Genomic DNA, 26,638 nt, shown 5'->3' with positions numbered 1-26,638 from the left:
GTCAGAAGCTTTCCGACGCAACCTCAATAAACAGTTATTGACTTAATTAAGGGAAAACTGATTGATTGTGTGGTTCTTTTCTCATTTAAAATACATCCGAACCACGGATCTATAATGAATCATTATAGAGCAGAGATTTGAACATGAATTCTAGTTGACGGTTTTGTGCACCAGAGGGCAGTACACGCCAATATACAGATTACACAATGTACAATTATAAGCCGTCACTTCCTTTCATTATATTTTGTCGTTTCATCTTTAACATATATGTGTGTGTGTGTGTGTGTGTGTGTGTGTGTGTGTGTGTGTGTGTGTGTGTGTGTGTGTGTGTTTGGGTGTGGGTGTGTGTGTAAACGCCATACAAAATAATAATAAAAGCAGTAATTTGAAGTTATATTTTATTTTTAAAAAGCGTCAATTTTAAAACTAGGTCTAAATGATGTTGACAAAAAGGTAAGATGTACGTGTATATGGATCAATAAAGAGAATTCCAACTGATCAACGCATGTGAAGTGTAACAGCGAATGAATTGCGCAGTTTCAACGCAGCTTTGAATGTACTGAATTCTTCTTTGGTGTTGACCAATAACGACCGACGGCTATAATTTAGACCAATAAGCAGCATTGAATCACGGTGTCATCTTTATGGCGCACTTATGCTATCCGTTTAGTTAAGAATCCTTTTATTATTATTTTATAATGTAAATAGTTGAAGAATTTGCATCGCGGTAGTTTTGAGTCATTCATCGGTACATAGGTCAGCTAGCCGTCTCCTGACACTTCTAAAGCGCAGTCCTTGTTTTTCAGTAGTAACGCTACATCAAAACAATGACTTCAGCCTCTACCAAGGTAAATGTGTTGATAAAGATGGTCTCTAAAGCGAGATTAAATGTTTACCTTGATGGTATACATCCATGATAACTGTCTTCGTACTGGACATGTGTTTCTTATTTTGGTAATAAAGCTATTGGCTAGCATGCTAACTATCAACCTGTTTCAAAACATACAAGTTTTCTGATACGCTCTTTTCTTCAGTATTTATTTCTTCTTTTACGCATGTAACGTTAGGTCGGTGAGATCTTTTCTGCAGCTGGAGCTGCTTTCACCAAATTGGGAGAGCTAACCATGCAGCTGCATCCAGTGGCAGATATTAGTCCAGCAGGGTGAGCCACTGTCTGTTTACTCATGTGTTTTATAAAATACACACTGCGTCGGGCTTTTGGTATGATATAATTACATTTTCTTACAAGTCTAAAGTGTGTATATTACACACACACACTGGTGTACATCTTGTCCAGCCCCCCTCTTGGTAATGCATTATTGTAATTACGTGCAAAGTAAAAAAGTACATTGTACTTTTTTATTTCTTTCTTTTTTTTCTCTTTTTTTTTTTTTTGCCATTTTCAAATATTTTCTAAATAAACCCCCTAATGTTACCAGCTTCTTGACTGCTTTGGCCTATAATATGATTCAGTGTGTTAACAGTAAATTAGCAAATTATTGAGACATTTTCATGTAAACTCATTAACAGTATCTCATTTGTACTTGCAATTAAAAAGATAAAGTATTATTTTCAGTAAGATTATGGGCCTTGTAAATTCCAATGCTGTTTACAGGCAGAGCTAGGTGGATATACATAGAGCTTAAGATTACTTGAACACATTAAGCTTATCACTACAGAAAAAACAACAACAACAATATTAGAACATCTGTCTCCGATCCTTTGAATTTTACTGTGTTGGAGTCTGTAATATTCAATAATGGTGTCTTCCTCAAGTGTAGGTGAAATTTTAACTTTAATGCTTTTTAATGCTGTTATAATACTTTAAATCTGGAAAGTAATGCAGGTTTGTTGATCACCATTGTTTATGTAAATTCCAAAAAAGCCTGAAGTTTTTTAAAAAGTTTTAATATTGTTAATATATTTATGTATTTTTTTATGTGCATGTTTGTAAAGCCATTAAAAGTAATTATTCATTATGTTGCTTGTCAGCATCTAATTAAACATTTCTTAAACATTAGGGCACAAATGAAAACAACAGTCAAGAGGAAGATTTATGAAGATAGTGGAGCTCCTTTATCCATGGACTCACCAAAGAAGAGTACCAAAAAGGTTCCGGTTTCTATGGCTCCCCCGGCCCCACCTAAAGTCATCGCTGTGCCAACCTCTCAGGTTGTGGTTACTGCGGGTTTACAGCGGCCAACCACAGGTCCATCTAGCATTAAGTCATCAAAGACGGCAGGTAAGCATTTCTCAATGCATTAATTTGTGTTGCATTTATTTTATCCTTGCAAAAAAAAAAAAAAAAACATTACACTAAACCTCTACTGATTTAAACATTTTGAATGGTAAAATATATCTACTGCATTTATATAATTTTTCCTCAGATGTCACTCTCAGTGCACTGAATGACTCTGATGCCAACAGTGATCTGGTAGATATCGAGGGGTTGAGTGATACATCTAAAAAGCTAAATTTTGATCAAGGTAAGAAAAACTTCTCAATAATACGTTACTTTTCTCTTAATTTTGAACTAAATTACTTATACTCAGGTATGTATTTAAATGAATTAAATTGTGTCTTTTATTCAAGGTTTTCATTGTCTGCTATTTCTGTTGTTTTTTACCCTTGTTCCTAGTTCTTAAAGGGGAAAATAATATCTGTATTTATCTTTTTTTCAGCAGATAGTCTAAATCTCGACTCCAGTCTCATCATGAATTCCAGTGACTTGCCATTGTTATCCCGTTGAAATCTTCTGCAACAAACAATCAGGAAAATAAACTAAATGTGTCACTTCAGTGCGGGTTCAGGAAACTTCATTTTTTTTAAACTGGAGAAAACTGTCTTTTTTCCAGGAAAAGACTCATTTCGAGGTTAATAGTGAAGCTAGGCAGATTTTATCAATATAGGACACAGTTTTGAAAGATGCTAGAAAATATTGCTAAATACATATTTCTGTTCTGGGTCCAAAATGCATAATTTTAAAATAAGTTACTGTAAAGACATTGTGTAAAAAGTTTTCCCAGTCATTATCAATAAAGAATTATGACCATTACTGTGTTTTTTTGGGGGGGGGAGTTGGACAAAAACATTGAAATGCATTGAGTATCAAAGCTTTGCTTGGTACACTTTTTTTTAAAGGCGGGGTTTTTTTTCTTAAACATTTTTGTAAAATCTTTGTCTATTTACCAAATAATATTCTTTCTTTTTCTTCCACAAAAAAAAAAAAAAAAAAACTTTTAGATTTGGGTTTAACTCAAGATGATCTTCAGTCAGGTTTTGCTTGACACCTTTTAGAGCAGTGTGGCAGTTGCATCTTTCATTACACAAATGCAGCTTAAGCAAGTTGTTTTACTTTTACTTGAGGTGTTTTTATCAATAACGGGTTTATATAAAATTCTAGCCTAGTGGGCTTATCGATCTGATCTAAAACGGACTGTGAGCATAGTCCAATAACTTTTTCATAATTGGGCTGTTAACAAATTGATATACATAGTCTTAGCCCTACCAAAATTTTGACAATTAAAAACTGCTAAATCAGCAATAAATCACAAACTGTGCATTTAAAAAGAGTTGGTGATTTTAAAAAACTAATAAAAACTACATTGAGAAAAGAGTGTATTTGTGTAAAATGCAGTCCACCAGATCTCCTCACAAACAATCTCATAGCACAATGACACTTTCTGCCTATGTCTCTGTTCTTCCTCATTGGTTATAATAACCTCATTAAGTGTGTGACTTATGATCTAATGAAATCAACCAGCCATGGTGTAAAATCTGATCTGTATCTGAATGGCATTCCTAAAAGCAGAAAGGTGAAGATGACACACTTGGGCTTCACCGGTCTATCAGTGACAGACTGAAACCACAACTAACAGCATTTTGTGTAATGTAATTAAAATACTTTCACTGAAATAAGGTCTTGTTTGTTATTTTTATTGTTAAGCTTTTCTCTTAGACATTTTCAGGCAAGACTGAACAAGAAGGGCTTTCATTTTAATTTTGCCATTTTCAAGGTAAAATACATACAACATTTAATTTCTGGACAGGTGGTTTCCATACTGCTCCTGGAGAGTCGCAGAGTGTGTCTGTCTGACGGGAGCAGCACAAGCCATACTGGCAACCCAGAGAGAGGGCAGCTGCCAATATTGATGTGCTGCTGCTGTCAGGCACACTGACACATCAAGTGGTCCAAGGGAGGAAAGAGGACGAAACAAACATTAAAAAAATATATGCTGATTAATTCAACAGCTTGAATGGTTACACTATCACAGTTAAAAGCAATGTTCATAGACTAACAGGATCTGAATATCCAGCTGTCTGGGAATAACTCGCTGAAGAGGACACCTAAGCCACACATGGTGAATCAGTCATGAATCTTTTATTGTGTGTCTGGTCATTTGTAATAAATATCATTTCAGTTGTAAAAAAAAAAACCCTTTACTTTTTATTTGTGATCATTTTAGCATTTTCATTATCATATCATTAGAATTTTTGATAAAAATAAAACAAGCTTTCCTCTGATGCATTTATTACACTGTGGCTTACAATGTAAGCAGAAGACTAGGTGTTTAACGCTGCCGTGTTAATGAAGAAACTCCCAGGCTCCCAGTGACAGCGCACCATGATTTGGAAATTGCCCTTAGAACATACAAACCATGATGTGCTGCTACAGGGCACTCTGGGCTAAAGAAAAAGATGACGACAGACTCCACTGGTCCTCACTAGCATAAGATTAAGGAGGGGCAAATTTTATTGTTGGATCATTTGTAATATAGAAATGTCTTGTGGATATTTAGTGCCAAGTTATCCAAAATAATAAATAAAGACAGATCGAAATTGGATGAGAAATTAAATGAAATGTGGGCAGATCGCTTCTCTTCTTTCTGAAAAATAAAAGTTGTTTGACAGCAAAGAGTGACAGCATTACTGTTAATTCTCGAACACAGACAATTATGAGGAAGCTCGTGGTCATCCACATGTTTCCATGTCATTCTAATAATGCCCTATGAGACTTAATAAGTGAGTTATTGTGCACACACTGTCCTAAAATGGATGTTGAGGATGAAGACAAAATGGAGGATATAACAAAAGGGGGAGATGAGGAGAAAAAACTAGTGCCTGTCAAAATGGTTTTATTACCTTGAAAATTATTTAATGTAAGTGCATTTTATATATATATATATATATAGTTTTTGTTTGTTTGTTTTTTACTCTCCCCCAAAAAACTGCATCTCTAATTTTCAAACTTCTCAGGTTTAATATTTTAAACATAATTATCCCTTTAATAAAAGTTAAAGTATCTATTAGCATTACACATACAGTACAATAACATTGCATATTTTAATCATCCAATTAAGTAACTGTTGCCAAGAAATATATTACATTCAATTAAAGGATTCCAGGTATTAGGAGGACAATTTATCCAAATGTAAAAATAAGAGGACAGAAAGAACAGAATGCTTGTACAATTCATAAGGAATAATTTTCATAAACTATATAAAAGACAAATTTTCAGCAAAAGAGGCAAGTGTGCATTAACAAAAAATAAGAAATTAATAAGATATTAAAATAACTTTAAGGTCTGCAGTATATTGAAGAACAAGGATGTAGCCTAATTATGGAGCAATATGAGTTTTGTGATGAATTATTATATTATTAATCTGTGAAAAGCCAGTGGTGTTTAAAGCGATGAGAGCATATGACAGATCATTTGTTGTAGTGTGCAAAGGGTAAATGGCAGAAAGATTGTGGCCCATCACTACATTTCATTGTTTATCCTTTTTTATATATATAAATTTTGCTTATTAAAAAAAATCTGTTTTTTTATACACTTTTTCTTTTAGAAAAAAGGAAGCTTAACACCAACAACACCAGACCAACATAAATATGGAATCAATTAAGTAGGAAGACCACAGTAATGTTTGTTTTACTGAAAAACTGTTTTATTTTTAATTTGCTGAAAACTAAAAAGTTACAAAAGTTTAAAGGACTAAAAAAGTATTTGGTATTTATAATATCAACTGTTATGGTACAGAAAAAGAAATACCAAGTATTTTTGAAGGACTTCAATTTTTTCTTAAGTACACCACACCCTATGTAGTGTGTTGAAGTTCTAATGTCAGCAGTAAACCAAGGTTTAATTGCAAAATAATTCATTCTGGCTGTTGTAACACACCAAAACATAATCTTAAATTTTTGCTTAAAGATACTTGAGCCTTCATTATTAAGCTGAAGTTCACAGTAAAAAAAGAGGAAGTTTATTAGCAGCAAAATGCAGGTTAAGGTGTGAATAAAATTGTGCTACACAAAAGCCAAACATTATGATCTCGTATTATATCTATTATTTTATATGTAACACTTTTAGCTCAAATCAACCCTGACAAACACAATTCCATCTTATAAAGGGCAGCCTATTTAAGGTCTGAGTCAAATGATCACGTCAGCAGAGTCGCAGAAGGCATTTGCTTCTGTCTACTTCTGCCCGTCGTTCATCGAGAGAGGGAGAGAACGGGGGGTGGGGGGTGTTAGCAAAAGAGAGGGAGAGAGAGAAAATGAGAAAAGGATAGACAGCATATGGGTGGGAGAGGGAGACCTAAACGAGAAGCTCACATACTTACATAGACACTACACACCCTGGCCTAACTTTGCTCACCCAGTCAAACCAGGGGCCGTTTTGGTTAAGCTTTAAAACGGACACAGGAAAGATTTCACTTACCCTCGATCCCCTTTCTCCAGCATGTTAGGCAACAGGGGAGAGGAAAAGGTGCCTGGAATTCCCAAAGTAACCCGCCGGACTCCCCTCTTCCAGTGTAGTCTGTCTCCTGCACCTGGGCAGAAAAAAAAAAAGTAATTCCTTAACTTAATTCAATGAAGTTGTTTTTGTATTCAAAAAAAGCCAAGCAAAGTACTTGAAAAATACTTTTTCACTCTTTCAGAAAACTTGATTAAAGTCACAAAGTAGTTCTCCCACCTCAAATATTTGAATTCTTCACAAATCTACAGCTAAATCTACACTTAAAACAGTTTGGCTGCTTTCAAAAAATTGTAGAAACAGAACTAAAAAGGAAAACAAACCCACACATGCACTTATCAATGGGAATCCCAAGTCTTAATTTCAGGTCAAAAATACACCCATTCGTCTGAGCTTGGGGCTCCCATTCCAGATTGGGGGGTGGGGTTCCAAGAGTCAAATAAGTGCCTAAACCTTTTGTCCACCAGCACCTATTTTCAGCCCTTAAACCCCTTTCTATCCCTATTCACCTTCAGACCAGTAGTCCAGTGCAGTGTGCAGCCTCTGCTTAGCTGTAGCTAGTGAGGCTGCCTGAGGAACTTGGTAGGCATAAAAAGCAGGGGTTGTAGCCTTTTTCCCGGGGCATCAGTTTCTACAATTAAAATGAACATTTTCGGGGGACAGGAAAAATCCCCAAAAAAATCAGGGTATCGCCCTGGGGTCCCCTTAGAAGAGTGTGAAGTTTGAAGACCGTCAGAACTACCATTTCGGCGAAAAAAATTAATTTCTAGGGCTTAGTGTCTGGGGCGCGTCAGTGCTAGCAGCTCTCGCTTGCTTGATTTCTTGTAGCTTTGCCAAAGCATTCAACACAGCCAACGGAGAGAAAGGGGGGGGGGGGGGGACAAAAGAGAGAGAAGGCTCTAGTGCAAAGACGCACAGAAGGGGGAATAGGAAACTAGGAAAAGTGTTATGTGTTCGTGGTGTATTTGTGCATTAAACTGCGGGCAAGCATTCACCACAAACTCCAAACTCAAGCGACCGCACAGGGGGTGTTTTGAGTCCAAACGCATTGTCCAAAAAGAAAGAAAGAACAAGAATTTATATTCTCGCTATTAGTTCATTATCCATTAAAAAAAAAAAAAAAAAAAAAAAAGCACGGACAGCAAAAACAGATGTCAAGAGTGTGGAGTGCTCAAACAAAGCAAAGTTTTAGACTTTACACTTTATGCTCTAAATGTGGCCGGATTTTATGCAGGGTCTCTATGGGTTTTCCGTGTAGTACAAGACTGGCTACAAAGAGTGGAGAATATGTTGATCTGGTTCTACAGATAGTTTTACTGAGTAGCACAAACATGGTCCAACAGTACACACAAACCACACACACACACACACACAAACACACACAAAAACACACGGAGCCAGAGAAGACAAAGACCTGTGTGATAAGTCAAAAAAGGCAGAATTAAAAGAGAAATGAATGTCCAGCAATCAATTCATTTTTGGATGAATATATTGTCATGGAAAGTTAAACTAAAATTTAACCTTACATTGGACAAAATGGATTTGACAGGCTTATACAACCAACTAGGTCAAAAAACAGATCAGCTTTGAAATAATTAACTAAAAATACACAACTAATACAAAAAAAAAAAAAAACACATTTGTAAAATTCACTGTCATTATAAAATTCTTAAAGATTAAACTAAGAGAGCAAACTTATATTGTACTCTCTATTTTGTACAAACAGTATACAGTCCCTTGTCTTTTACCTTTCAATCCTACCAGTAGCATCTCGTACAAACAAAAACAAAAGCACAAAGCATCAGGAACCACACACCAAAACAGGAAGGCTAAAAATACCCCAACTAAAAGAACATAAAAGCCCAGTAGTAAAAGATTAAATTTTTTTATTTTATTTTTTGTGAATAGAGTATTTCATGAAACAATGAGGAAAAAACTGACAATTCACAATATTAACTACAAAAAACTACAATAGACTTTATAACATAATAATATAAAATTATGTAAATCATATGGTCATATGTGCAGTTAATTGGGGGGGGGGGGGGGTCCTCCAAAAAATAACAACAACTAACTACTTGAATTTTTCTTTTTTCCTTTCCAAATGGTCCATCCCACGCCAAGCCCAGCCTCTCCCTTATATTACTTTCAGCAGATGTGTATCAAAATCAAGGAATATCGTTAAATATGACATCTATGAACAGGTGCAGAGCTTTCATGGCATCATCCTCATGCCATTTATTCATTTGTTCAAAAAAGCTCAGTCAATGACAATGCAGTACTTGCACACTACATATCTTTAGATATTCTAGAAATAGTCCATATGACAAGAATCACTTGCTAAATCTTTTCCTGCAGTTCAAATATTAAAACTGCTCATGAAAATCCCAAGAAAAGAAAAAGAAAAGACAACAAGGAAACTACTGGAATTAATACATTAACTATAAAGCAAAATCCATGCCAAAACTAAGCAAAGAAATGTGTACTTTTATCACGAGGTTACGGGGTCATTGTTAAGGCCATTATATTAATTTTAATAATAACTATAACACTTTAGGCCAACTTTCAAAACAGCAGCAAAGTCAAGGTTCATTCTAGAACATTACTCGAATGTCTGTTTACTTGCAGATGAATTTGTCTGACAGTAAATGTAACTGAATTAGACAAAAACAAGATTCATATAAACAGCGAACCACGACAATAGATTATTGTTTTATAAACTGGAATATTAATTGGCTGGCATAATAACTATTGTCGTGCATAACAAAAAGAAACATGCTAAAATCAGAGGCATTCAATAGTCATCTGAATCGACGTAAGATGGATGTACGTTTAAAAACAGACAATTAACGTTAGTTAGGTAACTTAACTAGAATTATTTTTATTTATATCTTGGGGCAGGTAATAAATATCGATGAAAATCGCATACTTGGAAACTTGATTCGTCGTCAAACAAATCTCTTTGTGGTTTTGGATGTCCCCTCGAAGCGTGTTTTCAACTAACTTAACGTTACATTTAAAAAGTCGTTTATTTGTCTGCAGAGTTTCGTCACACCGTCAACTTGTCATTTGTCGAACCAACGTTTTAATTTTCGAATAACATAATTAACAACTTTAACTGTCATTTCGATTTTAGACAATATATTTTCATTCCTGTCGACGCCCTTTCAATTGAAGAAATCGCTGTGAACATATCTAACGTCCGAATCCATTATTATGTGGAGCGAATTAATAGAGGAGAAAGTAGAGCTTAAAGCCTGCTTGTGGGTGAGGGGACAGAAACAGAGGGGAGTGGTTCAGAACATTATAGGCACCGAGAAATCGTGTCTTTAAAAGCGAACATATGACAAAGACCACAAGACCACTTTATTCGGTTTGCTTTATGCTGTCGCTTTAGTTGAAATAAGCGGGTTCCAACGCATTTTGGAGGTAGTGTGCTTAACTATAGTAAGGAAGTAATGTTTGTTTTTATTAAAAACACGAACGAAAAGTACCCTAAACAACAAATATAGAGTTACCAACGCCTTGAAATTCTATAAAACATAAGTTACGTTAACATGTTTTGTGAAAGTATCATTACTTTGTATCCACAGCTACATGTTTGTGTTACTTATATAAAAAAATATAAATCGCAGTCAGTAAATAATAAATCATAAAGGAGACGCATTTTGACGAAGATTGTAAAAAAAACATGTCGATTACAAAAACCTTACTATAATTATATAACGTTAAATAAAGGAGAAATAATGACTTACCTTTCATAAATAAAACTCTTCCAGATCCCATTGTTTATTAAATAATAGTTAAGTAATGAATGGTCCTGGGGAAAGAATTTGAAAAAAATAAATAAAAATAATGTAGTTAGCTGTTACAAGAGTTCCAGTCACTGAGGCTCTGAAGTTTGAAAATGGCGCCAATGTTCCACTGCAGCAGCTCTACCACTGTGATGACACGAGGCAGAGGAAAAAAATAAATATAAATTTTTCTCAGTGGAAAATATTTTTTTTCACAAACGGATTTATTGCACACTGGTTAACATAAGCTATTCTAGTTATCCATTGTTTAAATATTTGTTTCAATAATTTATAATTATTTTTTTTATCATTTTTAATAACCGTCAGGTCCTGCCTTAGCCGCGGTGCAGGTCGGGAACGTTTTCTTTTAAATTTCCAAACTAAAATCCTGAATGGCCACAATGTCGCCCCCTGCTGTAGGCCTATTATCTGTGTGTTTTCTGAGCTGATAGAGTACAGTCGACGTCAAGAGCTTGTTTTTTATTTTTTATTTTTTGCCTGATGATTCGAACACACTGCTTTACTTTACTACAGTTTATAAATCTAGCAACATATTATTACGAGAAGAGTACACCGAGCCGATATATAATGTCCAGGACAGGGTCAGAAACTTGTGGCAACAATCACACAAGGTCCAAAAATAAATAAACGTAGCCTATGATATATATATATATATATATATATATATATATATATATATATGTGTGTGTGTGTGTGTGTGTGTGTGTGTGTGTGTGTGTGTGTGTGTGTGTGTGTGTGTGTGTGTGTGTGTACAAACATCATTCTGTTTGTTTTATATGATAAAATCTAGAAAATAAATATTGCAACTTATAATAATCATCATCATAATTTCTGTCACTGCTCCGGGGTGTTTGCAGTAATTGCCATAATAAATATCAGAATTTTGAATTATGACCAAAAAATCTACTCAATATACATGATCTCTACTTCTACTGCCATATATAAATGTTTACATTTAGAGAGACTCCTTTGGATTGTGAAATCTTGCAACAGGACAGCTGATCATTAATGTAATAGCAAGTAATAACAGTCTATGTAGCCGAGGTCTTTTGGGGATCATCTGGTTTTTACTTATTTTAGAAAGACAGAAGGACAAAGGGTATAGGCTGCTTGTGCTGTATACTGATGTACTCATGTCCAGTGTACATAGAAAGTACACAAAGTGAGGTTTCTAGTTAAATGGATGAGCGATATAGACGTGTATGTAGAAATGATCAGCATTTTATCAAATGTGTAATGTTCTTTCAATGTGAACAATATGCCTAAACCAACACCTCAACCCTTAAGAAGTTTATTCCAAAACACATTTAGATACTCTACTCACACAAAGACATGAAAATCTGAAATAGTGCTTAATAATGTATAGTGATTTTAGAAGATAACAGTCATAATTTTGATTTTCAATTAAACTGGTACAGAACATGTTTATTAGAACAGTTTAATTATTCACAACATGACATATTAATCCATGACAGCGCTAAACATAGTTCCTGCACATAATGTGTCCACCCTGAGGTATGCGAATAACTGCAAACGTAATACACCCTATGAATTAGATTATTATTCTGTGTGTTTTTGCAATTATTATACATTAAATCAATATTCAACTTAATATATTTTTTACAAGAACCAATTAACCATCCAATCAATCAAAAAGTAAAACAATCTGTAAGGGGTCTTGAAAAGACACAAAAACAAGATCCTCCATGTTAAATGTGAATACACAGAGTTACAAAAACAATATACAGAGAATATAACAAAAACATCAGTTTGTTTGAAATTAATCCCATATAAAGCCATGTCCACCAGTTTCACTTGTTTACATGGTCATTCCTTAAGGCAAACCTCTGTATATTGTTTTCAACTGTTGACCCGTTGTTTTTGTGGTTCCTTGTATCCTCAATTTCATTCTCCTCTTCCTCTCCTTTTCCCAGCATTCTAAGTGGCCATAGCAGGCCATGCTGGGCATTTTCAGGTTTTTGACAGCAGGGTGCATTTTTCTCTTTAGTAAGAAAATAAAGCAGTGCATTCAGCCACGCATTGAATGAGGCCAGCGGCCTAGTGATTTTATAACACATGGAAACCATGCGCATGGTGTGGCACTGCACCCTACTCGTCACTTTGAGCAGTAGGAAAATGGTGCGAGTGACATGGAAGGGGAAGAAGCAAAGGGCAAAGAGGAGAGTGATAGTAATGATGGTCTTGATGGACTTGCGCCGCCTGTTGATGTAGGGCGAATGAGCCCCCAAGATGATTGACATGCCCTCTCCACCGATCCCTGCGACACTTTCACACCCCGTCCCACTTCTGATTCTCTGAGAAGGTGGTTGAGAGTGCAGTGTCCGAAATATTGTTAACACTACTCGCGAGTAGCACCAGGCAATGATGGTAAAAGGCACAAAAAACCCTAAGAAATGAAGTGTGACCCCGTAAGGAATGTAATCATGGAACTCTCTATCAATTGCGTCGTCCCAGCAATTATTGAACACCTCCTCCCTTGAGCCCTTACCTTCTCGTGGAAGATACTGTGTCTGTGCAAAACGAAAAATTGGGCATGTTAGTGCAAAAACAGCAATCCACACCAAAACACAAGTCCCCTTTACTGCTCGTTTGGTCTCCAAGGTGATGGTCTTCATGGGGTGGCAGATGCCAAGGTAGCGGTGCACTGAGATACAAGTAAGGAAGAAGATGCTGCAGTAGAGGTTGAAGTAGAAGAGGAAACGCACTAGACGGCACATGAAGTCTCCAAACACCCAGTCGTCCCGCATGACATAACTGGCAACCAAAAAGGGCAGGGACAAACCATACATGAAGTCCGTCGTGGCCAGGTTCACCATGTAAATCAGGGAAGCATTCCAGCGCCTGGTGCGTCGAAAGGAACGGTAGAGAACTACAAAGTTAAGGATTATGCTGAAGACAAAGGTAAACGAGTAGCAAATGGGAAGGAATATGTACTTGTAGGACTCGTCAATATTGCAGGAGCCAGTGACTGAAGAATTCTGTGAGGAGGAAAGCTGGCCGTCTGCCCCCTTGTCTGTTTCAAACCAAACAGTAGGCACACTCGTCATTGTCGGCTAGCTCCTAATCGGATGCTTAGGGGGCGTCCTTGTTTCATCCTCCCATTCTTTGCATCTGAAACCACGTCTTCTCCAACAAAACAAAATTGTTTGAATTTCCAGTGATCCCCTCCGTGTGGTCTAGATTAACATCTATGAGAGATACATTTGCAGTTAGGATTCAAAAAATTGACCAGGTTGTCACAAACTATAAAAGCAAGCCCTCCCCACATCCCCCTTTCTCTTTCACAACCCCCAGTACTGTTTGCGCATAGGTATATATGCTGCTGACTCAGACCTTTTTCACTTCATTAACCCATCAAACAGTAACCACACTTCCCCTCTATGTTCTATTCTATCTTACCCAGCTCTCACCCTGTCCCTCACCTCGGAACTCTCTACCCCATCTCTCTTCCTCGAAACAAATATAAACGATATGTAATTGCCGGCTTTAGAAATTGTCAACCTTTGTCAAACTACGCCTAGACTCTCTCTGGATCCATTTGCACATTAAACATCCTTTGGGATTCTATGGATGTCATGACTATCCCAACCTCCCGGTAAAGTTAGCACACAGCTTACTGAGCTTGTGGTGAATTGCTTATTGCCAACCACTTCTCAGACATATAAGACACTATGTAAATAAAGCAGTCAGTATCTGAAGGTCACTAAATGACATTAAGGTAGTCTGCTTTGGCTAAATAAATAACAAGGTTCTTACTTGGGGAATCAGACATCATAAACAGTGCAAACAACCCTTCACATTGCCTACATATTGCGAGATACATATTAATATTTTTCTGGCAAATTTTCTGGCAAATATTCGCAAAATATGTGTAAACTGTAAAACACCATTGACCAATGCGAGGACATGAAAAAAACAGCCATTTCATCTGATCATGAGCTGTTAAAAATCTTTCACTTACCTGTTTAGTAGAGCGATAAAGAGTCTCAGTATAAATAAAACAAGCTAATTTGACTATCAAGAAGAAAAGCGAATCAATGAAAATTTGTATGCAGCACTGAATCTTTCCCTTTCACATCAGTTTCTTCAACTATTTTGACAATTCTCTCAATCCAACCCTCCTTGGTCATCCCTCGCTCCATGATCTGTCCCTCCCTCTTTCTTCTTTCCTCTATTAGTGCTGAACTGGCCTTTTGATAACACAAATTCTGCCTAGGCAAAATACACACAACAGATGAGCAATAAGAAAACAGTACACATATACAATCTTATTGAGTTCCCTTTTATTCCACAAATAATATTTATGCATTTCAAAAACAGTGACACAAACAATCCAGTTAAGAGTTGCTTGGATATTGTATGTACCCACACATCCTTTGTAGCATTTAATGAGCCATGTCTTAACACGTGAGGCTTGGCATGATTGGCTTTTGTTTTTCACTAAACAAATTAGAGTAATATTAAGCAAAAACCTTTTTTTTGTTGCTTTGTATGTTTCCTTTTCTCACTTTTTTGCTTTATCAGTTTGATCTTGCAACAGAGTGTAAACTGCTGACAGCTTCACTTGACAGGTGTAGTCTGTGATGGGGGTCAGTGGAGTGCAATTATGACTAACACCTATACACCTATACATACATATATACATACATATATATATATATATATATATATATATATATATATATATATATATATATACACACACACACACAAAACTACTCAAAAGTTTAGAGTCGGTAAGACTGTTAAAATGTAAAATCTGTTATGCTCACAAAGGCTGCATTTATTTGCTCAAACATGCAGTAAAACAGTAATATTCTGAAATAAATTAAAATGACAAATAATAATTTCAACTTTTTCTATTTGTTTGTAGTATTAAATGTACTGTCATTTATTCCTGTGATAGCAAACATCATATTTCAGCATCCTTTACTCCAGTCTTCAGTGTCACATGATCCTTCAGAAATCATTCTAATATGCTGATTAGGTGCTCAGAAAATATTTCTTATTATTATAATTGCAGAAAACACTTGTGCTGCTTAATATGTGTGTCTTGAAATGACCACATACATAAAATGAAATGCACACTGAGGACACTACACCATGAATGTGCTCTGTTCCAACCGGTTTGTGCTCCAATCTCAGTTTATGTCTGAGTACACTCAGTGCAGCTCTGACATCATTCTTGAACCCTTATGATTTGGTTTTCTATGTCAATGCAGAGCTTGAACCACATACTTTCTCTAACCTCTGATTACTGCCACGCTTACTGGATGGCTTTGCCACCTGAAAAGGTAGCAAAGGATGTAACAAAAGCAATTATTAATCTTACCAGGTATTAAACAGACATGAACAAAAATGTATGTCGATCCATCTGAGCACTACACCTGAAGTTGTTCACATTATTCACATTACAGTATGTTGCCACCCACTTCCAAAAAAGTGAAAATGGCAATAAAGCAATTTGTTTTACCTCTTTCTTTGACTCCATTTCCTCTTCTTCTTCTTCTTCTTCACTTTCACTGTTGTTGATGAAGCAGAGCTGTAGATTCATCTGGCTCTGAAGCCTAGAATAATGAAGCACAATTGCTATTTTATTCAAAATCTGAAGAAGTGGAAAGAAAAGTAATTGAGATTTATTAAATCTGTGTGACCTTGATGTCAGAGTGTTGCATTCGTCCTCCATGTCCTCACAGGTTTCTCTGTCACTGCTCAGCCCTGTGATTGCTGGCCAGTTTACTGTCAGCCTGTCCAAGTCCTGTAGAAAAAAAGAAATGCTTTTTTGTAGAAATCCATGGCAGCTGTTATTGTAGATAAATAGTCAAGGAGTACTAGCAAAAGAACTGTAGCTCTTGCTAAGTGTCATCTGCTTTTTTTTTTTTTTACATTTGAAGGCACATTACTATCTTTACTTTCATTCAGACCTTTTCCCTCTGTCTTCGCTCTTCTTGTTGCTTCTCAAGTTCAGCTATATGAAGACTCAGATCCTTCCAGTGCATGATGGGTAAGTAGAAACGTTACAACATTCAGAACATGAGGAGCAATCTACTGTAGAACCTCAGAAAAAGCAATGTCCCGAAACATTAACTCAAAACAAATACTGACTGGTTTGGAAATTAGTTTTAAATCATAAACATGAAATATTTCCGTATTGTACGTAATGTATAGGCTACATTCTACTTACTTAAAAGTATGTAGATGTAGCCGTGTGCTAGCACGTTTGGACACAATGTATCTTAAAAACTGCTGTTTTGCTTAGTTTTTAGAGGTAGGCTATAGCTACTTACTTCTTTTGGTGGAATGTGTTTTGCAAATTATGCCCTGCTGTCAAAAATCATACAATTCCATAGTTTTCTTGGACTTTAAAACTTGTTTTCCTCCGTTCTGTCCCGTTACGCGCCCTCCTCCTCTTCCTCTTTATTCTTTTCACTCTTTTTCATCCCTGGAGATGAATTTTCTACCTCTTTTCCGCTCCTTACAGTACGTTCTTTAAAGGGATAAACGTAGGCTATTGATTTTTATCTATTCAATCAATCCAACATTTTGTTCCCTAAACATTTCTCAACGCAGACAGCCAAAAACTAAAGGAATTCGGCGAGGTTTTGTTTTAGGGAGAGAACGTGATGTCGTCAACAACAACAACAACAACAACAAACACTTTAGGTGTTCCAGGGGCCCGTTCTTCGTACGTCGCTTATTACATCCGAGATCAAATGACACATCCAAGATCATATCATCGTGCTAATCATGATCCGGCTAATTGGGTTCTTCGAACACACCTGTTGTGAATGATTAGTATCGCTGGATTGAGTTATGTGAGATAATTGCGCGTTTATGTGTTGTTTTAAAAGGGGATATCGATACTCGAAATCATGATCAACAGTGCAGCGATTGGCTGGTGGCAAGACGCCAATGTAATGACATCATATAATTTAAAACGACACCCGACAAAAAACTTGACAAATTTCTGGACTTTTATAAGGAAACAGCCAAGCAAACAAAACTACATAAATGTTATAATAGATACACGAAACAGATAATAGATACATTTTTTTATTTTATTAGAATTTTTTTCATGATTCCCAATTATTTGGATTTGCAATTTATAATAGTTGTGCAGTCTTTACATTTTTATTTCAATGTAGAAATTATCTATTAATTTCATTTTATATTTGGACAGATTTGTTAAGTGACATTAATGAAAGTTTCTTAAGGGTCAATATCATGTTATCTGCATCTCCTGCGCTCCATCAAGCCACTCTTATAATAGCAGTCATCACTCAAAATAATGCACGACTCTATTATCTGTATAGCATGTGTGTAAGACTCTAATACAATTATGAAGTAATAATTTTATGACAAATAAATATTTCAGTGAGTTAAACTGGCTGTGTCTATAGTAGGCTGTGTCTATAGTAGCATTTTTTATATTATTTTTAAATAATTTTTAATATAATTTAATAAAATAATCTTTTAAATTATTATTTTAAATTATTGTCCCTGGATCAGTACGATACTCTTGTAATAAAGTAGCGGTGGTAGCAGACATATTTTGAGTATCAGTTCTGGTTGAAAAGAAGCGATCTAATCCTGTTTACATGAAATAAGCCTGCTCCCGAGCAGGTTTAAGCTGACGGACCTGTTGCTATGACAGCAGCTCCGGGATGAGCTTCGAAGAACCAAACGATCCAAGATCACGCCAAATCGTCAACATTCAAATCCAGCTAACGGAGTTAGCGACGTACGAAGAACAGGGGCCCGTTCTTCGTAAGTCGGTAACTCAGTTTTTAAATTTAACAAGAAAATTATTTACTGGGTAATATCTATGTAAAATTTTAAAAGATACTTCCTTGATTTGTTAAGTTTTTCGTCAGGTGTCGTTTTAAATTATATGACGTCGTTACATTGCCGTCTTGCCACCAGCCAATCGCTGCACTGCTGATCATGGTTTCGAGTATCTATACATATCCCCTTTTAAGACAACACATGAACGTGCAATTATCTCAGATAACTCAATCCAGCGATACTAATCATACACAACAGGTGTGTTCAGAAACCCAATTAGCCGGATCAGGATTAGCACGATGATATCATCTTGGATGTGTCATTTGATCTCGGATGTAATAAGCAACGTATGAAGAACAGGCCCCAGGCCCCTGGTTGAAAAGAAGCAATCTAATCCTGTTTACATGAAATAAGCCTGCACCCGAGCAGGTTTAAGCTTACGGACCTGTTGCTATGACAGCAGCTCCGGGGGCCTGTATCATGATGGTAGCTGAACAAATTCAGAGTTACAGGATTAGTTTTGAGTTGACAAAACCAAACCTCTCCAATCCGGCTTTGTTGGTACCAGGGTTCTAATTTTTTTGATCACCAGCCAATGTGGCTGGTAACTTTCTAAAGTTACCAGCCAATCAGAATTTCCACTAGCCATTTTTTTTTCCGGTAAAAATAACAAATTATGAGTGCCACTGAATGCATTTGATCATTTTATTAACATTGTTGGCATGAAAAACTTCCGTTTATAAACCGTACTCACGAATTCATAAACTGTTACCTTGGTTTAACAAATCGTGCCCACGAATTTCCAATCCGTGCGCTCAGTTTTTGTAAACCGTACCCTCGGTTTTTGAATCCGTACCCACAAATTCATAATCCGTGCGCACACTTTCGCAATCCGTTCCCACGGATCTGTAAACCGTACTCACGGATTCATGCAGCAAGCTCCTGTTAACATACAGTTTTATTGACTATTATTATGTGGAATTTGCTTTATTTTTAAATAAACTTTGACAGTTTTGTAAATGCTTGTCTACAATTCTTTCTTAACATGCATGAAGACTTATTTTTCTGATTTTATTATACTAAGCTCCATCCACCCCACCTGCCGGAGTTAGATGCATGTTTCACTGTTAATGTTATTAATAAATTTGTGAATGCTGATCGTGGACTCATTGGATACTATGAAAAATAATGTTTAATAAACAGAAATGAATCTGCCGGTGGGGGCGGAGCTACAAATGCGTGTCAGTTTACAAATACAAATCCGAGGGAACGGATTGTGAAAGTGTGCGCACGGATTATGAATTCGTGGGTACAGATTCAAAAACCGAGGGTACGGTTTACAAAATCTGAGCGCACGGATTGGGAATTCGTGGGCACGGTTTGTTAATCCGTGGGTACAATTTGTTAAACCGAGGGAACAGTTTATGAATTTGTGAGTACGGTTTATAAACTGAGGGGACGGATTGCAAAACCGTCGTCACGGATTGATTTTTTTTTCTCCTACAGGTGACGTGCGGGGTTCTCCGTTATATCCTCATCCCCTGCCTCGTTCCTCTTTTTGCCCCCAGAAATCTGTCCCAACCACCGCCACATTTAGTTTAATCTTAATTTTTTTTCTTTAATAGCTAACTCCCTCCTCTTTTCAGTCTATGCTCCCTGCTCTGGCTCCATTCATTCTTCTTCCTTGTGTTTTCTGATGGACGCTATTCGTTTCCATGTTTTTTCGCGCTGGTTTCACTGCAAACTGCGTGCAGACAATGAGCATATGAAACGTCATCACGTAGCATTACAGCACAGTGTTCATGGGAAATGTAGGAAGTGCTGCCAGGGGGATAAATGACCGAGAACAGAGCCTCATGTCATGCATCACCAGCCGAACTGGCTAGTAAGTTTTAATTAACACCCGCCAAAATGAATTTTAACCCGCTTTTGGCGGGTTGGCGGGTGTTAATTTAGAACCCTGGTTGGTACCATGATGCTGTTCATCAACTTTCTTTGTCAATTCGGGCTTTGATCCTGAGTTTGTGGAGCGCGTGCGCATGATTGTGTGACATCACTGGCGAACAGTCAATCATGAGCCTTGCAATACAAAGCATGTTTGATTTACTTCGCGCGAGAGACCCAGCGAGATTCAAAACTGAAGATTAAAGGTTTTGCTAAAGGTTTAGAGATTGAAGAGTATGACAAATTTAAATGTCATATAAAAAATGAAGGAGGACTAATAAAATAAATGATCTCGCTCCAGCAGTGTTCCTGTAGCTCAACTGGTAGAGCACTGCGCTAGCAAGCATGTAAGCTCAAGGTTGGGGGTTTGATTCCCCGGGAACACATGATATGTACAAATTGATAGCCTGAATGAACAGTAAGTCGCTTTGGATAAAAGCGTCTGCTAAATGCATAAATTTAATTTATTTTTATTTATCAGTGTAGTCACAAATGGAACTTGTTAACTTAGTTTATACATTTGAAAATATATAGTGATAGAGACTTGAACATCTAAGTTCAGATTTGTAATTTTTAAAATAGTTCAATCTTTTGATACTACAGCTTATTTATATTACATGATCTGTATACATTAATATTTATTTAAAATAATTTATAATAACTGTTAAACTAAAATTGCTTGTGTGTAAGAGATAAATAATAATATGAATTATATTAATCATAAAATGACATAGTTATTATCATTAAAGCCAGACTTCTATTTTTATTTTATTTTTTAAGCATAAGTGACCTTTAATTTGGAGCAAGATAAACTGGAGTGACTTTGTGTCAGACATGTGTAACTTTTCTCACATCTGATTGGTTCACCTTCAGTTTGAGATCTTGAATCCAGAACATAACCTGCCCCGGAGCAGGTTAGCCATGCAGCGTAAGATACCATGGCAACGAACACCGATTAAAGCCAAGCTACTTTCATAGTACCTAAAACACAGGGTTGGCGGAGACTAAGCTGAAACATAGCTGGCTAGCCACCTAATCCAGCTTCATGGTACAGGCCCCGGGATGAGCTTCGAAGAACCAAATGATCCAAGATCACGCCAAATCGTCAACATTCAAATCCAGCTAACTGAGTTAGCGACGTACGAAGAACAGGCCCCAGTTTCAGTCATTTGTTATTGTTACGAAAGATGTGGGGACACTGAATATGAAAACTAGCAGAAATACAGCCCTACACCGTAATCAACCTCTTCTGTCTTATTTCTCTCAGGCAATGCTGGGGATTTTTTTCACCACACATTCAGCCGTGCTCATAGGGGATGTACCTTTCACAGAGAAAGACTTCAATTCAGTTCCTTTTGCCATTTACTCATGTAGTTAAACTGGAAAATATGTTTGTCTAGCATAGTAAATGTCACGTGTATTCACAAGACTTCATGATAGAAGCTCTGACTGTTCCCCCCCCCCCCCCTCAGTCTGTCCAGAAGTGTAGTCCGGTCCTGTTAAAGGTGTTTAGGCTGTTTTCAAACAGTATACTCTTCTCTCATTTCAGGGGGGAAGCACTGCAAAACATCTACAGCAGTACTCTATGTTGGCATAGGATTCTTGTCATTTTATCAGGTTCGCCTGAACAAGCGTAAGGAATATCTGGTGCATTAGTACCACCTAGTGATTGAAGTATAACTCTACCTCTAAATTACCTGGTTGTGTTTGTAATAATGCATGAATGAATGTAGATAATTAAGAATGTATTTAACTGGGATTTTCTTTATTGTCCTTCTATCTTGAAGCCTATCATAAAATATAAGATGTCCATTATTATTATTATTATTATTATTATTATTATTATTATTATTATTATTATTATTATTATTATTATTATTATTATTATTATTATTATTATTATTATGTGGTACTTCAGTACTTTACCTTCCATAGTGCTATTTTTATCTGTGGTCCTACCAAGCACTGCTGATAAATGTTTTAATTGTGATTTTATTTATACTTAACATCTATAGAATATACAGACTACAGAAGTACATGGAATTTCACATGGTCACATTTGTTCTGTTTTCACAATAAATGACTGAAAATAAAACTGCCTGTGCAATTTGTCAACATAGGAATTGATCAGTATAGACCTTGTCTCTCAGCTAACATGGTTCTAAAATTAGAGACCATCTTTTAGATGTACAATTGGAGACTTTCAAAACTTTAACCACTGAAGCTTTTAAATAGTATTTTTTTAAAAAAAACTATATGAAAAAATTAAACAGACTTTAAATGTAGTATATATGAAGTCCATTTAATGAAGCTTACCACACTAATTAAAGAATATAGTGGTTAGTAAAAATCCACAGAAACCAGTTCAGCACCATCCAAACAGTGCCTTATGAAATAAAGTTTAAAAATATATATTATTTTAAAAATATATATTTTTAACAATTTTAAAAGTAAAAATAAATACTGTTAACAAACTTGAATGTAAAAAATCTTAATGCCCTGATTCTTTAAAAAAAAAAAAAAGTTTCAGACTAAATGAATTATGTAATTATGTCACAGTATTTCTGCTGTCACGGATGCCATTCAGGAGAAAGTTATCAGCCTCAGCTATAGCTCAGAAAAGTACTTTGGGTGTTATTTGTATGTGTGCTAATTTTAAGATTTAGCTACTCACAAAAATTTCCACAGACACATACTCTAATTTAGAATGAGAGTTTTCACTAAATGGTGATGCTGTTTTCTATGCAGCTTGGACTCAGATAAAGGTACGGCAGTTCTTGTCCCTCATTCTGAGCTATTATATGCTCCTCCAGTTCTTTCAGCTCCTTTCTGAACTGATCAATCACTTTCAAAGCAGCAGGCTCGGTAAAGTACTGTTCCACATACTGGCCCAATGGAATCTGAAGAAAAGAGAGGAAACGTGTTGAAGTCATCAGTCTGATACTTTAATAAAGGTGTATTAATTTGAATGCTTAATGGAAATAAACATATTTTGGATGGATGTAGTCTGATGTTAGAAATAAGGATGTACATCATATGCAATGTACTTCATATGATCATAAATAATGTAGAAGTTGTGACAGGATGTGCTATTGACTCACCGCATCTGGCTGTGCTCTGCCCAAATGCCACGTGATGGCCATTTGCATACAGGACTGGCTGATATCAGGGAGTGTGTCCATGATCATGTCCATGGTGACAGCATCCTTATCTGTTGGTGGAGGGCGCCGCATGGTGCAGGGTGTGTTGGGTACCCATGCACACCAATCAAACTACAGTACAGAGACCAAGATCAACGGTGAACACAATAAAGCTATGTAATGACTTCATGTAAATGACTGTATTTCTGGTAACCTGCATTCAATATAATACGTTTGGAATTATAAACGTTTGATTTACAGGCCTGGAAAATTAATGGAAATGTATTTCTGGTAACCTGCATTCAATACAGTAGAATAGTATATAAAAAGTATGGTTTTAAAGTATGTTTTTATATTTGATAAGATGTGTAAATGGGTGTCAAACTCAGTTCCTGGAGGGTTGGAGACCTGCAGAGTTTAAATTCAACCCTAATTAAACACACCTGATCCAACTAATTAAGCCCTTCAGGCTCATCTGAAAACTACATGCTAATTCTATGTGTTTTTGAGTGGGGTTGGAACAAAACTCTACAGGGCTCAAGTCCTAAAGGAATTTCGTTTGACACCCCTGTGTTCGGTAGATGGTTACCTGTCCATTATTGGTGGCAGCATGTTGTGATGTGCTGGTAAAGATCACCATGCTTAACAGTGTGATGAGTTCTTCTTTTGTCTTCAGCTCACTAGCTAGGCCTGATATGCAAGAAACATCAATAGTTACTCCCAGCTTACTCCTAATTTCAAGTCCCATTTATTTAGCTCATGTTATTTCATTGTGGTGATGAGACACAGACTGAGAGCAAGCTTATTCCCCTAGTGACCGCATGGGACACTGTATTATCCTTCATGTTCTTTATTACTTCCTTAATGGTGTATCTGGCTCATAGAATGTGCATTTATCCCCCGATGTTTTTTTGACATTTTTAAAATGCAATATTGGTGACCTGTACTGGGTATGATTGTATTGGATGATTTATATTACCGTCCAAAAGTTTGGGGTTGGCAAGATTTATTAAAGAGGAGTCTCCTGTTCACACCAAATTAGTCTCTTATGCTGTACTTAATTGATAAAAAAAAAAACAGTAATATTGTGAAATATTATTGCAATTTCAATTTTCTAAATCAATCTTTCCTGTGATGGCAAAGCTGAATTTTCAGTGAACATTAATCTTCAGGGTCACATAATACATTTAAGTATTATACATTTTGAAAACAGCTGTGCTGGCTGCTTAATATTTTTGTAGAAACCAAGATTTAAAAAAAATCAGATTCTTTGATTAAAAGGGTCATATGATGCAATTTAAAGTTTTTCTTTTTTCTCTTTGGAGTGTTGAAAGTTGTTTCTAAATAGAGAAGATCTCTGAAGTTGCAAATAATAAAATGTCAAATCCAAAGAGATATTCTTTATAAAATGTAAGATTTGTCCACGCTTTCCTAAAACACCTCAATTAAACACACCCCCAAAATGTCTATGTTACTGTGTGGGAAGATTTGCATAAGGCCGTCACCGCCCAATTGTTCACAATAATAAAGTAATTACAGACAGGTGTGTTGGAGCAGGGTTGGAACTGAATTCTGCAGGAAGGTAGCTCTCCGGGAGCCGTTTGGAGATCCCTGTTGTAGAGACACGTAGAGTGTTTCGTTGTTAAAGCAAAACTACTTTGTTTGACCTTCCAAAAGAGTTGTTCAACTAGATATCAGTGGTTAAGTTTTATTTACAACAATGTTCTACAACAGTTCAACCCAAATATTTGTGTTTGTGCAATGCATTTATCGGAGGACTGTTTCCTGAACCTACAATGTTCTGACTCACAACCTGAAAGTATGTTTTCATATTTAAATAATTTTCCACTGATGGATTCAAACGTGAGCTTTGAGCAGTGTAGAGTAGCACTTGTTTGTCATTTGATCTGAAATGCTAACATGGTTTTATGTTTACAAGGCGCAACACAACACGTAAAAACACAATATAAGTCAATATAATCAGTAATTATGTCACTATTGGATGCAACAAATGCCTCGTTTGTAATGGGTTTTAATGGTTTTGTCTGGTCGTGCCGGGAGACGGCATCACAGTATGGTGAGGGGCGTAACATTTCTCTAACATGCTTGAGGTTTTCAGCCAATCAACACATGGATAGCTACATGGATAGCTGGAAAGCATTTATTTGAAACAGAAATAATTTATAACATTTTTTTAAATTTAATGCACCATCCCAAATGAATGCAGCATTAATTTATTTGTAAAACATGGTACTGACCACAAACTTCCGAACTGTAGTGTATTGTTATAGTGTTAGTTAATTAAATATAAGTTTAGTTACAGTTATTTTATATGTTATAATGAGTTCTGTATTGTCCAATTAGATGCTGTTACGTCATTGCACAGGGACTAGTTTTACTGATTGTTATGTTAGTATGCTCGCAGGTTCTGGTGCAGATGGTTGTAGTAAACCCATCTCTATTGGGCAAGAGCATAACCCCACTGTTTTAAATCTATACTTTACTAAGTAAAGTTCCTTCAACGGATTATCTTTGTTGTGTGCTTCTCTCCACGCCTACACGGACACTGATAGAATTACGTTACAGACGAGAGCACAACAAGTGGCATCAGAAGTTGAGCTCGATAGAAAATCATCTGCGAATTGTGAGTGTTATGAACTGCTGGGACATCCGTTGTGATTCTATTGACATTATAATCTGCAAAACGGCGTTGTGAAGTAGTATTACAAACTGATTGACACGTTTATTCAGCGCATTACCCGCTTATTCACTGAGAAAAAAAGCAGCAATCCCCCCCCCCCAACCACCACCTGAAAGGCGTGTCGCTGGAAGTTTGCCAAATCAAGCGTTGCATTTGGCTGCCTTCCAAGATTCACAGGCACAATGAAACAGCCTTGAAATGTCACGTTGCAATTCACAGAGCATAATATACTTCCACAGTAATAAATAAATATTATAAATAAAACATTTACTAAACAGACCAATCAAGTTGGATTTAAACTATTATATAAGATGGATTCAACTGATCCAGAAGTCTCACTTGGAGCTTCAGCTGCCCCAGACCCCCCACACTGGCTACAGGCTGTGCTGTCACAATAAAATAAGCAACTTCAAAATGCCATTTCACCTCTGCTTCAAATACTGGAAGCAACAGAGACTTGTTTGTTAGCTCTCACACA

General features: G+C 36.3%; 2 protein-coding genes and 1 pseudogene across 4 annotated transcripts; 1 reads left to right on the top strand and 2 right to left on the bottom strand.

The window, feature by feature from the left end:
* The first annotated feature begins 329 nt into the window (after nucleotides 1-329).
* Nucleotides 330-3,052, top strand: LOC128017501 (chromatin complexes subunit BAP18-like). Of its 3 annotated transcripts, none has more exons than XM_052602924.1 (5): nucleotides 330-453; nucleotides 1,068-1,162; nucleotides 2,022-2,242; nucleotides 2,388-2,486; nucleotides 2,682-3,052. In XM_052602924.1, the coding sequence occupies exons 2-5, from the start codon at nucleotides 1,125-1,127 to the stop codon at nucleotides 2,747-2,749; spliced, it is 426 nt and encodes a 141-aa protein (XP_052458884.1). In that variant the 5' UTR covers nucleotides 330-453; nucleotides 1,068-1,124; the 3' UTR covers nucleotides 2,750-3,052. The 3 variants fall into 3 exon arrangements, with proteins under 3 accessions (XP_052458884.1, XP_052458883.1, XP_052458882.1); XM_052602923.1 differs by lacking the exon at nucleotides 330-453 and adding an exon at nucleotides 601-848 and having other exon boundaries at nucleotides 2,685-3,052; XM_052602922.1 differs by lacking the exon at nucleotides 330-453 and adding an exon at nucleotides 602-848.
* Nucleotides 3,053-11,343: 8,291 nt separating this feature from the next.
* LOC128017500 (P2Y purinoceptor 3-like) lies at nucleotides 11,344-18,552 on the bottom strand (annotated as a pseudogene).
* Nucleotides 18,553-22,293: 3,741 nt separating this feature from the next.
* On the bottom strand, nucleotides 22,294-26,240 carry LOC128017499 (polyunsaturated fatty acid lipoxygenase ALOX12-like). The gene is made up of 3 exons (XM_052602921.1): nucleotides 24,049-26,240; nucleotides 23,421-23,591; nucleotides 22,294-23,219 (listed from the first exon to the last, which is right to left on the bottom strand). The coding sequence occupies exons 1-3, from the start codon at nucleotides 24,205-24,207 to the stop codon at nucleotides 23,040-23,042; spliced, it is 510 nt and encodes a 169-aa protein (XP_052458881.1). The 5' UTR covers nucleotides 24,208-26,240; the 3' UTR covers nucleotides 22,294-23,039.
* Nucleotides 26,241-26,638: the final 398 nt, after the last annotated feature.

Source organism: Carassius gibelio, chromosome A7 (assembly GCF_023724105.1).
Source record: "Carassius gibelio isolate Cgi1373 ecotype wild population from Czech Republic chromosome A7, carGib1.2-hapl.c, whole genome shotgun sequence".
NCBI classification, from domain to species: Eukaryota; Metazoa; Chordata; class Actinopteri; order Cypriniformes; family Cyprinidae; genus Carassius; species Carassius gibelio.
The sequence above is the reverse complement of the archived record's forward strand: the minus strand, read 5'-3'. Positions and strand labels throughout refer to the sequence as shown.

Excerpts from the sequence above, each read along its gene's own strand:
- LOC128017501 (XM_052602922.1), top strand. The coding sequence starts at position 828 with ATGACTTCAGCCTCTACCAAG. Across the intron at positions 849-1,067 it reads TGACTTCAGCCTCTACCAAG|GTCGGTGAGATCTTTTCTGC; the intron begins GTAAATGTGTTG and ends ATGTAACGTTAG. Across the intron at positions 2,243-2,387 it reads TAAGTCATCAAAGACGGCAG|ATGTCACTCTCAGTGCACTG; the intron begins GTAAGCATTTCT and ends ATTTTTCCTCAG.
- LOC128017499 (XM_052602921.1), bottom strand. The coding sequence starts at position 24,207 with ATGGGACTTGAAATTAGGAGTAAGCTGGGAGTAACTATTGATGTTTCT. Across the intron at positions 23,592-24,048 it reads CTGCCACCAATAATGGACAG|TTTGATTGGTGTGCATGGGT; the intron begins GTAACCATCTAC and ends TCTGTACTGTAG. Across the intron at positions 23,220-23,420 it reads GCAGAGCACAGCCAGATGCG|ATTCCATTGGGCCAGTATGT; the intron begins GTGAGTCAATAG and ends TCTTTTCTTCAG.